The 16,162-nt window shown below is 38.8% G+C and overlaps 1 protein-coding gene across 3 annotated transcripts in view; it reads left to right on the plus strand.

Moving 5' to 3' along the window:
* The window catches only part of LOC128519738 (transcription factor HIVEP3), a 72,059-nt gene extending 62,331 nt beyond the window's left edge, over positions 1-9,728 (plus strand). For all 3 annotated transcript variants that reach the window (XM_053493567.1, XM_053493566.1, XM_053493568.1), the window contains 4 exons: positions 3,595-3,770; positions 3,971-4,072; positions 7,425-8,041; positions 8,641-9,728. In XM_053493567.1, the coding sequence (XP_053349542.1) occupies positions 3,595-3,770; positions 3,971-4,072; positions 7,425-8,041; positions 8,641-9,414 (1,669 nt within the window). In that variant the 3' untranslated portion in view covers positions 9,415-9,728. The remainder of the gene's footprint in view (positions 1-3,594; positions 3,771-3,970; positions 4,073-7,424; positions 8,042-8,640) is intronic.
* The last annotated feature ends 6,434 nt before the right edge of the window (positions 9,729-16,162 follow it).

The raw sequence follows: 16,162 nt of genomic DNA on the forward strand, positions 1-16,162 counted from the left end.
ATCTAACATGGGTTGTCCCTCTGATGAACTCATTCTTGATCCTATCCATCCTTGTCACTTCCAAAGAGAACCTCAACATCTTGAGCTCTGCTACCTTTAGCTCTGCCTTCTGTCTTTTCTTCAGTGCCACTGTTTTTAAGCCGTTGAGCATAGCTGGTTTCACCACTGTCCTGTACACCTTTCCTTTCATTCTCCCTGATACTCTTTTATCGCACAACACACCTGACACTTTTCTCCATTCGTTCCAACCTGCCTGGTCCGGCCACTTCACCTCCTTTCCACACTCTCCATTGCTCTGGACCATTGACCCTAAGTACTTAAAGTCCTGCACCTTCTTTACCTCTGCTCCCTGTAGTCTCACCATTCCTCTTGGGTCCCTCTCATTCACACACATGTATTCTGTCTTGCTGCGGCTAACCTTCATTCCTGTTCTTTCCAGAGCATACCTCCAACTCTCCAAATTTTCCTCCACCTGTTCCCTGCTCTCGCTACAAAGCACAATGTCATCTGCAAACATTATAGTCCATGGAGACTCCTGTCTAACCTCATCTGCCATCCTGTCCATCACCATAGCAAACAAGAAGGGGCTCAGAGCCGATCCTTGATGCATATCCACCTCCACCTTGAACTCTTCTGTCACACCAATAGCACATCTCACCACTGTCTTACAGCTCTCATACATGTCCTGGACCACTCTAACATTACTTTTCTGCCACTCCAGACTTCCTCATACAACCCCACAGCTCCTCACAGGCACCCTGTTGTACGCTTTCTCTAAATCTACAAAGACACAATGCAACACTTTATTACCTTCTCTGTACTTCTCCACCAGCATCCTCAAAGCAAATACTGCATCTGATGTACTCTTTCTTGTCATGAAAGCATATTGCTGCTCACAAATGCTCACCTTTGCCCTTAACCTAGCTTCCACTACTCTTTCCCACAGCTTAATTGTCTGGCTCATTAGCTTTATGCCTCTGTAATTGCCACAGCTCTGCACATCTCCCTTGTTCTTAAACATCGGCACCAACACACTTCTCCTCCGTTCTTCTGGAATCCTCTCACTCTAAAAGATCTTGTTAAACAAACTAATCAGTCTAGTAACTCTACTGCCACCTCTCCTAAAAACTTTCATACCTCCACAGGTATGTCATCAGGACCAATAGACTTTCCACTCTTCATCCGCTTCAACGCTCTTCTCACCTCACTTTTACTAATATTTGCTTCCTGCTCCACAATAGTCACCTATTCTACTTTTTGTTCTCTTTCGTTTTCCTCATTTATCAATTCTCAAAAGTATTCCTTCCTATCACCCTCCTGGAATCTGTCAATACATTTCCATTTCTATCTTTAATTACTCTAACCTGCTGCACATCCTTTCCATCTCTATCTCTCTGGCTCGCCAACCAGTACAGATCCACCTCAACCTCCTTACTGTCCAGCCTAGCATACAAGTCCTCATATGCTCTTTGTTTGGCCTTAGCCATCTCTACCTTCACCTTATGCTGCATCTCCCTGTAGTCCTGTCTACTCTCTTCAGTCCTCTCAGTGTCTCACTTCTTTTTAGCTAGCCTCTTTCCCTGTATACACTCCTGGACTTCCTCGTTCCACCACCAAGTCTCCTTGTCCACTTTTCCCTTTCCTGATGATACACCACGTCCCCTTCCACCTGTCTTCCTGATCACATTAGCTGTGGTTGTCCAGTCAACTGGAAGCACCTTCTGACCACCTAGAGCCTGTCTGAACTCCCTTCTGAAAACTGCAAAACATTCTTCCTTTTTCAACTTCCACCACTTTGTCTCTGCCTTTGCCCTCTTCAACTTCCTCACCACCAGGGTCATTTTAAATACCACTATCCTGTGGAGTCTGGCTACACTCTCCCTTACCAACACTTTGCAGTCACTGATCTCTTTCAGATTACAACGTCGACACAAGATGTAGTCCACCTAAGTCCTTTTGCCTCCACTCTTATATGTCACCCTATGTTTCTGCCCTTTTCTGGAAGAAAGTATTTACTACTGCCATTTCCATCCTCTTTGCAAAGTCCAACACCATCTGTCCTTCTATATTCATGTCCTGAAGACCAAACCTACCCATCAAATTTTCATCACCTCTGTTCCCTTTTCCAACATGTCCATTGAAGTCTGCACCAAAGTCCCTACTATCACTCCTAAACTCTTGCCTTTCCTTTTCTGTCTCTGCTTTCGAACACATCTTCCTCCTCTTCTTTTTTGACCAACAGTAGCCCAATTTCCACCAGCAACCTGTAGGTCAACAGCACCAGTGGCGGTCGTAGTTAACCCGGGCCGCGACACAACCCTCTGCATTTATCCAGACTTGGGACTGGCACAAGAAGACACTGGATTGCACCCCCCGTGGTTGCATTATATCAGGTTACACACTATGGAAGCAAAATAGTCTCATTAATAATTCACACAAAAGACACAATGCACACATGCGTATCCCAATTCACATGTGTGAAACCCAATTCGATGCTCGCAAGTAAAGTCTCAAAAATACAGACACACAAACCCAGGGCAATTCACACAGAAAAGACGATTTTCTCATTCACTGTCCATGATACACTCATAAATTTTAAACATTAAAAAGTTTTGCACACAGTTGTACATCTGTCAATTGTGTTTTGCATTTGTGAAAGGTATAGTATGAATAAATATATATTTCTTTTGTGCATGTGAGTTGTTTTTTTTGTAAATATATTTTTTTAACACATGTGAATTGGGATATGCATCTGTGCATCGTGGCTTTAGTGTGAATTATTAATAAAACTGATTTGCTTCCATAACACACACATACACCCACTAACACACACACTATAGGCAATTTGGGAACGCCAATTGCAGGTCTTTGGACTGTGGCAGACACCAAGCACAGGGAGAGCATGAAAACTTCACGCACACAGAGATGGGACTCTAACCTGGGCAGCAATCGAACCACTACACCACCGTGCCACCTTAAAACTATTTTTTGTTAGTTCTGCTAGTTGCTGGAGGGTATGTGTTCTATGAGTAAAATAACTACTAAAATCAAGCAATAAATCTTATGTTAATAATAAATAATAATTTAATGGTAAATTAATAAAATAAATGTTTTTTGTTGAACTGCAGTACAGCACTCCTTTTTGTGTCATATTACTTAAATAACATTAAGTTGAATACTTGGGACTATTCACCTGATTTCCTCCCATGCTGTAGGTTATATTTGCAATTTTGCCATTGTTGGCAAAACCAAATGTTATACCATTCTGCTTTACATTGTACTGTATCTCACGCAGCATCACTTTTACTTACACAATTCTTCTCCAATCACACACCCACAAATTCCTAATTTACATCTGTCTTTTTTAGTGCCCATGAGGTTTTTGTGAAGGCTATTTGAATGAATACTGAAAATAACATCAATACAAATTAGACATTGGTCCTTTAATTTAGTTGGTTTAAATTAAAGGAACAGACTGTCCAATAAACAATCCCCACATCAATAAAACATTTTGGTCCTTATTGACCAAGATTCCAAATAGAGTGTTTTTTTTAACATTTTTATGTGTGTGTGTCTCTCTCTATCTCTCTATAGGTATAAGTCTAATGAAGAATATGTATATGTGAGAGGGAGGGGAAGGGGAAAGTATGTCTGTGGTGAGTGTGGAATCCGCTGTAAAAAGCCCAGCATGCTGAAGAAACACATTCGCACACACACAGATATTCGTCCCTATGTTTGTAAGCACTGCAACTTTGCTTTCAAAACTAAAGGTGAGTATTTCAATTTTTATGATGTACTTCTTTTCTTCACTGCACTACTATTCAGCATATCTTGACCACAAACACTTGTGTAAAAGTATAAAAAAAAATCCATAATGCATTACTGCTCTTTGGTAGTGATCCTCTCATATAATGTTTCATACTTAATTACATTTTTTAAATGGCTTCTCTATTAATTTACCCCCTGACAGGGAACCTCACTAAACACATGAAATCGAAGGCACATGGTAAAAAATGCTTGGAGAAGGGTGTGTCTGAATCATCTGTAGATGAGCTGGAGACTGAGGAACCAGGTAGGGTGCTCTAATCCAGGATACTAGCTAAAAAATGTTTTATTCTTATTAACTGACAGTTGAGTGTTAATAGTGTATGGGCTGATGCATGATTGTTGTCTTCAGGTTGAGAGAGCAAACAATTCTTAATGACCATCAACTAAATTTCAGTATTTCTTCAGCTTGGCCAAGTGCAGTATCTAGCTGTTTTAGCATTAAGGTCATGTTTACCAGGAACAGTGGGGTTTTTAGTTTGATATTTTGGACAATTTCTTACATTCACTGTTTGGATTTCTGTATAATTGCCACTATAAGGGTTATCAGCGAAAATGCATGCTTCAAATCACTGTTTGATTTTGTCATTTGTCATTTGTCATTGTTTGGTTTTGTTTCTTTTTTTCTATTAATACAGTATATACATTACTAAACATACCATAAAAATGATGATGATGATAATTATGTGGATTGTTATTAGTGGTGCTTGTGAAGCTAAGCATCACTTGTAATATCTTGCAGGCTCCTTTTTTTTTAAACTTTTATTCTCCCTTACAAACTTTGCCACGTAACTAGTTCCATACCATTGTCGTATACCTATAAAAGAGGTGCCAAATCGTGCGACTTATTTGGGAATGGGGAGCTATGACTTCTAAGGGTTGGGAGGTAAATTGGCCTTGCAGGGGGCAATTTACTGCCCCAAAATTCCATAGGCTTAAGATTAAGACCAATTTTGATGGATTCTAGCGCAGAGCAAGAATTTTGTGGAAATATAAAATTTACCACATTAAAAGAGGCTTGCAAACTGTGTCAGAACATACCCCTCAAGAGATGCCCAAATTTGCCCTATTGACATATTATAGTGGAATTACTCCACGCTGAAACAGGAAGTGCTCACAGTTGCATACCTTGCTATGGTTCAGAACTTTGAAACTGAACCTACAGTAACTGTGGATCCCATTGTCATAGAGATATGGGAGTGGGCTCATTTTACTCAGACAACCAGTTAGTCTCTCAGGATCATTGTAAAGCTGTCAAGCCACGCCCTAGCAACCACTAGAACACCTTAGCAACTGATTCCATAGACTGTCATTATAAAAGGCACAGAGGCTCAAATTTTGACACATCAAGCACCTTGTCTAGTTGTTTTCACTACACTGTGCAACCATTTAAAATAAGACTGACGTTGATGATAAAGACAGCTACTCAATGATAATTTATATTTTCCCTGTTGTAAATAACTTGTCCCTTTGTACATAACATTTGTTTATTTGTTTAAATAATTTTATATACAGATATGGCAAAGTGAATAGGCAAACATCAATACATCAAAAGCTTGTAAACTGTAGCTGAAAGTTTAAAATACATAATGGTTAGCATGTTTCTAAGATTAGCATGGTTGTCCAGTATATTAATTAAATAGAAGAATCTTTTGTATATTTTCAACAGTAATCTCATAGATGTAACCACTGATGGACTCCATTTGCTGTTATTATTATTATTATTATTATTATTATTATTATTATTATTAATAATAATAATAATAAATAAATAAAAGTTGTTGTTTTTTAAAACAGAATGAGAATTTTAAACTTTTGCATAATTTACGTAGAATTTTCAGCTTTGATCGGAAGTGTAGCTAAATTTTATCATTTAGTATCTCGAGATCCAAACCTTGAAAATCATCAATGCACGATTAATAAAATGATAAATGTTTTCATGATTTCTTGGGCACTTAAGCACAGTGTGCTTAGGCTTCTGAAGGCCAGCTGAAATTGACTGGGCAGCCATAAAGAGTGGCTTTCTAATCTGGCCTCCAATTTCAGTTGGTATGCTGTATATAAAATTGAAAATGAAAGCCACCCATCTCTTTCTCCCTGCCAGACTGAGGAGGGCCAAGGACACTTTATTCAAGCATACACTATTCAGCAGGCTTTAAATATAGTCATGAATGAAGGATGCACACTACATTTATATGAAAGTTCTTGTTTGAGTAATCAGTAAACATGTATTATCTGACTATTTAATTATTTTTGTAATATGCCTGCAGTGGTCTGTCTAATTGCATTTATCTCTGGGTGAAACAGCTGTGTATGTACATTCTTTGGCCAAAAAGTCACATAAACTAATACTTTGTTAGATTGCTTGTAGGTTGGATCATTGAAACATATACACTGAGGCATTGTTTTAATGATCATATGCAGTGGCACAAGATTTATTTCGATTTAAAGATGCATTAACTTTTTGAGTTAAACCATTCTGTCAAGTCTTCCAAGACATTCAATAGGGTTCAAGGGACGGGTGTTGTCAGCAAGAACACAACGACAGCAAATTATCTGTACCAAATTTCATTACCATCATTCTGTACAAAAATGAGAAAATTGGTTCGTACCTGAGTCCAATCAGATTTAGTCAGCCATTCACTTTTTGGCACAGACCCGTGGAAGTATTTCCCAGTAAGAGAAAAAAAAATTGTCTAAATATACTGCCTTGATTTAGCTCAGTGGGACTGCAGAAGCTTCATCTGAGTCTCAGCTAAACTTTGAAATATGTTTTTGCACGGCATGAGAGTTGTGGAATTTGATGCCGATTATTTCCGTCATACTCGCATTGCGTGTGACAAACTTCATGGATGGTGTGCAGAGCAGGAGAATTTTATAATGACCAAGACCTATTGTAATGGCTAATATGCACCTCAATTTTAATTTAGACAGACCTGAAAAACCTGAACTGTCCCTTTAAGGTCAGGACTCTAAGAGTATGTGTATGAAAATAGTTCACTTTTTAACAATTCAAGTCTGCAATAATGAGATATGAATCTTTGCATTGTTGTCCTGGAATATGTCCATGCCACCAGAGAAGTAAAAATGCATTGATGGGATAACCTGGTCATTAGCTAAATTCATTTTTTAAACTGCTTAGTTTTTTTAGCTTAAATTTTATTCTCCTAAGTTCTCACCACACTGTGTGGAATAGTTTGCGATTTAATTTGTAAACATGTAAACGTGATTTCCTCTGTTGAATTGTTTATGATGCAACTTCATCACGCATTTATGTGATCTCTGATAATGGTTGTTCATGATTTCTTTCACAAAGTTTATGGGTCCCCAATTTCCTTTCAGATTATAATAATGTGTTTGAGACTGCTCTTAACCCAATTTTAGCCTTTTTTTTTAGTTATATTAAATAACTTAATCCCTTTTGAAACAGAGTAACATCTTTTTTCCACAAGCAAGGTATATGTCTTACAACATCCTTATTTACGAAATGAGAAGCTACTCACTGCATCAGTTAGATTTCAAATAATTTTTGCTAGATGAACCAATGTGTGTGTGTGTATTTGTTTTTGTTTCAATCTGAGGTTTTTTGTGTGTGTCAGGGATCAGTGAGGGGCATGTATATGAGTCCGACCAGGAAGAGCACCAGTTTTCTGACATTGAAGATTCTGAAGATGAGGATGATGACGATAACGAGGAGGAAGAGGAGGAGTTGTCCTCACAGGAAGATGCTCCTTCATCATGCTCTACAGACACCCACCAGTCAGACAGTGGTCCAGGCTCACAAACCTGTCCCTTAAGCCTTTTTGTTTCAGAAAGAGACGAAAAAGAAAAGCGGCTCTCTCCAGTCCCACCATGGAGAAGTGGACAAGCGTTATCTCCAGATAGCAAGAGGGCACCGTTTACCTCTAAAGCCTGGGAGCATTCTCCACAAGCTTTCTCTTCTGCAAGTGAAGGCTCACCTCTCCGCAGTGTCTCTCCCAGGCTGGAGCTGTCATCTCCCTGTCGACATCTTTCTCCTTCTCCTGAAAGAGGCCCATCTCCCCTCACAGTCTCCGCACTCAGGTCTTTTTCCCCACTGCGGCCTCGTTCTCCTGCCCGATACAGGAGCTCCAGACCCCGACTTTCTCCAGCATTGATCAGAACTCAACACAGAGCCCATAGCTCTCCAGGCCACTTCTACTGGGAACCAAGCATCAAGTCCAGAGAGAGCCAGCAGGTGAGTAGTAAGCATAATGCAGCTATCTGATGTAAATTAAAACAGACAGACAGACAGACACAATGGTACCTTGGCATACAAATTTAATCTGTTTCCATAGGAAATGATGTACATTCAGATAATCCATTCCAGCCACCCAAAAATATTACCAATTTTCAATACTGTAATTATAATTACTTGTAATGAGTGAATTTCAGACTAATTCGCTCACAGAGTTTGTAGAAAAAGGCAAATTGGTGATTTTTAATAAAAAAAAAAATTGTTGCACCATTCTGAAACTTCCACGCTCTGTACAGAATCGTTTATATCTGAGACTAATTGGCCGATCACCAGTCATGGCCAATCAAATTGAAAACAGCTAATTCTGGTCACCAGCTGATTCACCGGTTCATTTCTGTTCTGAATGTAATATGTTTTTAAAAATCTTTTTTTGTGTCAGTGTGGTGATATCTAAATCGCCACACAAAATAACCATGATTCATAACTGAATGGATTTTTTTTCTCTAGAAATTAGTGTGGAATTAATGTTTTTAACATGTGTTTTCAAAAATGCATTTTGGAAGTTTGATTGTACAGTATTCACATGTCTCCCTCTACAGGAGAGGCCGAGTACACCCAGTACTGTGCAGGTTTCACAGAGGTTGAGCCCTCCACATGGCAGTCTGGTGCCCTCTGCCCTACATTTCCTTCACAATGACCCTCCAACCCATGTACCAATTCCGTCAAGAACTGTAGACCGCATGTTCAGTCACCTTCCATTACATTCACAGCAGCAGGCCCGCATGCCTTACCACATGATCCCAATTGGAGGAATCCAGATGGTTCAGCTTAGGCTCAGATCCTGCCCCAAACTGGAGCGAGCTTCCTCTACTACCCAATCCCCCAGCTCACCCAAAGAGGAGTTCACTTTCTCCCTTAACAAGAGCTCATGGAGCACATCATCGAACTTGCAATCTGAAACAACGCAGAGTGTTAGTGGGACACAAAGCCTGAAACATGAAACCAGGCAATTAGGGCTGTACTGTCCTGCTACAAGCTCCACAACAGCCAAAGCTTCTCAAACATTTGACTCTGGTAAGCAAAGTAAGAAAGTCAGTAAACAATATGGCAGCTCATGGCCCTCTAAGACTCACAATATTGTTCCTGAGACATCTCAAGAAGTGGGTCAAGATACAACTGAAGCAGAGAAGATGAGCTCTCATGTCTCTGAAAAGGAATCCAGGACCTCCTTACTAAGAGAAAATGAACAACCAGAGCCAGAGGAGCCTACAGAAGGCCAGTCCAAAAAGCATGACCCAACTGCAAAAGAGACCGCAGAAGAAAAATCTGTCCACTCAGATCAGAGCCAGGACAGCAACCCAGACAGCACTTAATAGCCTTTGGGCTCAATCTCAAAATCAACTGATTTATTATTATTCTTTTTGTTTTGTAATGCTACATTTTTATACAACTTTTCAATACTGTTGGTATCTTGGTAAATGTTTGTTTTTGCAATATTCAAGATTGAAATACGATGCACTTTTCTGTTGGTCAAAACAATGTTTGTGTAAAATTGATTACTTCTGTCCCTGAATATTTACTGACATTACATTCAATCCTAATGTATCTATTTAAATGTCTATGTAAAATACTTCTTAAAATAACTATGATTATAAACATTTATAAATGACCAAGTTAAATACTTAAACCAAGAGTAATTCCAATATGTTGTCCCTTGTTCCAGTATTACTCAAACTATAGTTACGTGTGCCTTTCCTGTCAGGATTTCTTGCTTGAAGTGTAGACAAAGACAAAAGGTTGTGTATTCTTTTAGAATATATAATTTGTGTTTAAGTTGGTATTTGTACAACAGAGTTTTTCTAAATGCAAGTCAGGGTGAAAGAAAGCAGTTTGTACTAAAGTCTTCGATGGAGTGCAAAGGATTTGCAATGAAATTGCACTGAAGTCATATTTGTTATATAGATAACAAGATATGCTATGATATTGTGTACAGATAAGAGCTCTATGATCCATATTTATTGCCATTTAAAAATATGGAAAACATTTTGTTTAGTTTTGAAAGTTTTTTTATGAAATTTTTATTCTTTACAAATTTTGTTTAGTATATTTCTGTTAAGTTCTCAAGACTTGAATTTAAGAAACTGGACAGGGTGATGGTGAAGTTGGTCAACAACTATGCGATTGGATGTTTCAAGAATCTTCCAAAATTTATCACAGGTATGTATTATTTCTGTAATAATAAAGGTGCAACAGGAATTATTGAATATATCTTTTTGTCAGATATTTAGGTTTTAAATCACAGAAGTGTCAAAATGTATCCCTGAAAGGCCTCAGCACTGAAGGGTTTTGTGTTTTAAATGACTTTGTTCAGCCGTGTGGTGGCCCTTCAGGTCTTAAACCTGACACCTTTGCATTAAGCTGCACATATAGCTGCCAACTTTCATTTTTCACTATTCATTATCTGTAAAAGTACACTGTGTACTCTACATTACACACCTAGTTTTGAGAACGCATTCTAGAAGAAATCAATACAACAAATTTCACTACCTATAAACTTGTAAATATATTTATATGAATTGATTTGCAAGCTAGTGGGTTATGAGATTTGTATATTTATTTATGTACTGTATGCATATTAACCTCCTGAGACCTGGACTTTACTGTTGTGTACGTTTTATGTCAAGTCTCCACTGTTTTTCTTTATTAGCACCTGACAACTATGTACTAAAATATTTCTTCAAACAGAAATAAGTTTCAAAAGAATTATACTCAAATGGTCCTCATATGAGGGTTGTACAAAAAGGCATTGTCTCAAGAGGTTGAAATATATATAGTGCTTTATTTATTGGTTAGGTTTCATACTAAAGTTTAGGTTTCAGACCATTCAAAACAACTTGGAGTAAAAAGTAGTACATAGCACAAATCTTTCAATAGAAGAACAGAGAGAAAGTTTCTAAAATGACGCTTGTAATTAGGCATCATGGTCTGCCAAGGGTTTGTAACAAAGATTCTGAATGTCCAGGAAAGTGTCAGGTGGAGCCGTGGTCACATGAGATAAACCGTAACTTTAGATTTTAAATTTAAGCACTTCGTTTGAGGCACCTTGTCATACTTTTTAAAGGTAATTGTTTAATATTTCCCCTAATTTTATTAGCTTTCCAAATCCAACGTGTTCTAAGTATTAACCCTGAAGAATGGGTTTGAACAGTTTGCCGAAATTTGCAAAGTGAGTGTACATAGACTTGGAAAGACTTGACATTGTAATTGTTGCCAAAAATTTGCACCTAATAAAAAATTACATTTGTTTAAAAAAGTTTTCAATTTCACTAATAGGGTCCGAATCATTTTTACAAGTGACTGTAACGACACCTATCTCGACTAAATGACAATACAAAGAAGTGTAACAGTGTAAGTGGGTTAGCTGTAATTCCTATCTCCTCTGGGTCCTATCCTCCTCAGATATACGATGGTAAAGGACATAAAGGAGTCATAATTTGTATAAAACTGCCTTTTGATTTGTGGTCCATTGTCCATTTAAAAATAGAAACACATTAATGTGGATCAGGTTTATGAACCCACATCCAGTTGACTCTCGGGTGAACAAAAAAAAACAACCCTTGATGACTTTGTATAAAAATTTATTTTTTTTCCCCTGTTATCCTTGGAAGGCACATACATAAATATTGCTGTTTTTAAGTGTAATTTTATTTCAAAATTTGTTATTGTGGCTAACTAAATATCATGTCATGGGTCACAGCAGCATATATATATATATATATATATATATATATATTCACAGACCTCCACAATAATCTTCTCTTTAGAGAAGGGGAACACGAGTTGATTTGCCAGAAACCTGGCACTGTTGTTTGACCTCTAAATGTTTTTCAAACAAGTTATGCAACAGTACAATAACCTGTGATACCTTACAGCTCTGTGTGGTTGTATGAACAACAAATCACCAGGGGAAAATATGTGAACAAATGGTGGTAGAAGAGAGGCAGAAAGCTAGTGTTACATTGCATCACATCAACAGTAATCAGCCTATTTTTAAAAAACTCTGCTCTGGAACAATGAGGAGGAGGATGGGAGAGTGATTAGGCTGTTAGCTGACATCTGGGAGTCTCAGGGAGGTCACAATTAAAGATAAATAAAGCTCTTGGGGAAGAAGGGCTACACTGCAGGAGAGGAAGACTTATAAGCAGAATGAATTTTAAGCCATATATACAGTGTATATATATATATATATATATATATATATATATATATATATATATATATATATATATATATATATATATATATATACACTTAACAAAAATAACGCAACACCTTTGTTTCTGCTCCGATTTTTCAGGAGATGGACTTAAAGATCTAAAATTCATTCCAGATACACAATATTACCATTTCTCTCAAACATTGTTCACAAATCAGTCTAAATGTGTGATAGTGAGCACTTCTGCTTTGCTTAGATAATCCATCCCACCTTACAGGTGTGCCACATCAAGATGCTGATCTGACATCATGAGATGATGATACGCCCGTCAAGCACATCCCAAACATGCTCAACGGGTGACATGTCCGGTGAGTATGCTGGCCATGCAAAAACTGGGACATGAGGTGGTGTTCATGAATGTATGGCACAACAATGGGCCTCAGGATCTCATCACAGTATCTCTGTGCATTCAAAATGCCATCAATAAAATGTACCTGTGTTCTTCGTCCATAACAGATGCCTGCCCATACCATAACCCCATCACCATGGGCCACTCGATCCACAACATTGACATTAGCAAAGCGCTCACCCACACAACGTCACACACGCTGTCTGCCATCTGCCCTGAACAATGTAAACCGAGATTCATCCGTGAAGAGAACACCTCTCCAACGTGCCAGACGCCATCGAATGTGAGCATTTGCCCACTCAAGTCTGTTACGGCGACGAGCTGGAGTCAGGTCAAGACCCCGATGAGGACGACGAGCATGCAGTTGAGCTTCCCTGAGACGGTTTCTGACAGTTTGTGCAGAAATTGTTTGGTTATGCAAACCAATTGTTTCAGCAGCTGTCTGAGTGGCTGGTCTCAGATGATCTTGGAGGTGAACCTGCTGGATCTGGAGGTCCTGGGCTGCGGTTGTGAGGCCGGTTGGATGTACTGCCATATTCTCTGAAACGCCTTTGGAGACTGCTTATGGTGGAGAAATGAACATTCAATGCACGAGCAACAGATCTGGTTGACATTCCTGCTGTCAGCATGCCGATTGCACGCTCCCTCAATGCTTGTGGCATTTTGCTGTGAGACAAAACTGCACATTCCAGGGTGGCCTTTTATTGTGGGCAGTATAATTTACACCTGTGCACTACTCATGATGTCAGATCAGCATCTTGATGTGGCACTCCTGTGAGGTGGGATGGATTATCTCAGCAAAGCAGAAGTGCTCACTATCACACATTTAGACTGATTTGTGAACAATGTTTGAGAGAAATGGTAATATTGTCTATCTGGAATGAATTTTAAATCTTTAAGTCCATTTAATGAAAAATCGGAGCAGAAACAAAGGTGTTGCGTTTATATTTTTGTTGAGTGTATATATGTATATATATATCAGTTGGGGAAATAAGTATTTGATCCCCTACAGATTTTCTAAGTTTGCCCACTTACAAAGAAATGAAGGGTCTATAATTTTTATTATAGGTTTGTGGTAAAGAATTGATACAGAATATCACCAAAAAAAATCCAGAAAAAGCACATGACAAATGTTATGAATTAAGTTTTTTTTTTTTTTTTTTTTATTTACTACCAACCAACAATAATTCTGCCTCTTACAGACCGGTTATGTGCTCTTGTGGTACACATATTAATTTAAGAAGGTGCTCCTAAGAACAATGTGGTATGTGTATAAAAGCCACCTGTCCACAAAATCTCCATCTTCCGTTCAAACCTCACCACCATCGGCAAGACCAAAGAGCTGTCAAAGCAAGTCAGGAACAAGATTTTAGGCCTGCACAAGGCTGGAATGGGCTACAAGACCATCAGCTAGAAGCTTGGTGAGAAGGAGATAACTGCGAAGAAATACGAAAGTAAGAATTAATGGCCCTATATGAAAGATTTCACCTCATGGAGTAAGAATAATCATGAGAAAAATTAGGGACCAGCCCAGGACTACATGGGAGGAGCTTGTGAATGATCTCAAGGCAGTTGGGAGCACAGTCACCAAACAAACCATTGGTAACACAATACGCCTGCATGGAGTAAAATCCTTCAGCGCAGCAACGCTTACGAAGACACATGTACAGACCCGTCTGAGGTTTGCCAATAAACAGAGAAAGATTGGGATAAACTTCTGTGGTCAGATGAGACCAAAATTGAGCTCTTTGGTCAGTTTTACAGTAAATTTCAGCAGCTGTGCACAGCAGAATTTCATAAAAAATACAGTAAAACAAGGCCTTATGGTTGGTACTGTAAGTATAATTTTTATATTCAACAGCTTATTACAAGGCAAACAACAAATAAGGCTATTGTAACAGATGCTCTAAAATAATTATTAGTCTCTGCTGCCAGTATTTTACTGGTATGTTAAAAATGCAGGGCAGGTTGGCTTAACCCGGATCTTGATCGTTCGTCTCTCAAACGTAATTCACCCTCAAAATCTGCTCGTGTAATTCAATCTTTTATGGACGAGTTTTCAGTTTCAGATCCCTGGCGTTTTTTTAATCCACATGGTAAAGAATTCTCTTCCCCCCCCCATGTGCACCAAACATTCACACATTGATTACTTTATAATAGATAAACTTATTCAGTCAGTAGAGTCATGTGATTATATGTGAATATTTACTTTGAGGGGCCTGATGGCACACATCCATTGTGTATGCTATTAGACCAAAGCTTTGTAGAGTTTGTCTCTAATAAAATAGACTTTTTTATATTCACGAATAGCAGTCCAGAGATATCTGCATCTCTTTTTTTGGGAGACTTTGAAGGCATTTCTTAGGGGAAAAATCATTTCATATCTTAGTCACAGGACAAAGTTAAACCAAAAGAGACGGTCTGAGATACCAAAAAATTTTTCAGTTAGATAATATATATGCGGTCACCCTATATTCAGATATTTATAAGGAATGCCAGTCATTACAGGCGGAGTTTGATATTCTTTCATCAAGTCATGTAGAGAATTTATTACTTAGAACTAAGTCTGTCACGTTCGGGGTGTAATGGCTGGTGTTGATCGCCGTGGGCATAGAGAGCAGGCATAGAGGCAGAAGGGTTGTGTAACCCAAAAAGAGTCTTTTAATGATGGTAAACACAAAAGTAAGTAAAAAACCCAACAAACAAAAGAAACAATCAAACTCAAATAATACTTAATAACTTTGTGCTAACAGGGACTCTCTGGCAGGACACAGGCCGAGGGACGAATAACACAACCTGTGGCGAAACACAGGCAGGTGGACGAAACACAGATCCTGTGGCGAAACACAGGCAGGAACAAACAAACTACGCGTGGAGCTGAAACTGGACACTAGCGGGGAGACACGTAGAGACTAGGGGAGACAGGAGAGAGACGGGACTAGGGCTAAAGACATGGCAGTCAGCTAGGCATGGCTTTTAGCTAAACATGGTTAAGATTGCTCTTAACCATGGCAGTCAGCTACACATTCACCTAGCTAAACATGTCTCAGCCTCAACATGCACTAAGCTACACTTACCTAATAGCTCGATACACACTAGGGAATTAGGGCACAGAAACACAGACGGAGGATACCCAGTGGCTAGGCTAGGGGACACGCAAAGGCTAGGCTCACTGGGACACTAGGGAGGCAGGAAACACAGAATAGCTAGAGACACAAAGGGGCTTTGGCTAGAAGCATGCTAGTTAGCTCAACATAGATTTTAGCTAAACACACTTCTAGCCAACCACACACCTAGCTACTTACCTGGCTCTAGCTAAACACACAAGAAATAGGAGGACAAAAACCACAGTACTTACATACATCTAGGACAGGACTGAATCAGCTCCACTAACACAGACGCACAGAACATACACAGAAACATTGCCAATATGAGAGCCCAAGTCAACACAACTTAAATCAAAATATGAACTAAACCAAGAACAAGACAAACCAAA

This window comes from Clarias gariepinus, chromosome 4 (assembly GCF_024256425.1).
Source record: "Clarias gariepinus isolate MV-2021 ecotype Netherlands chromosome 4, CGAR_prim_01v2, whole genome shotgun sequence".
In the NCBI taxonomy this organism is placed as follows: Eukaryota; Metazoa; Chordata; class Actinopteri; order Siluriformes; family Clariidae; genus Clarias; species Clarias gariepinus.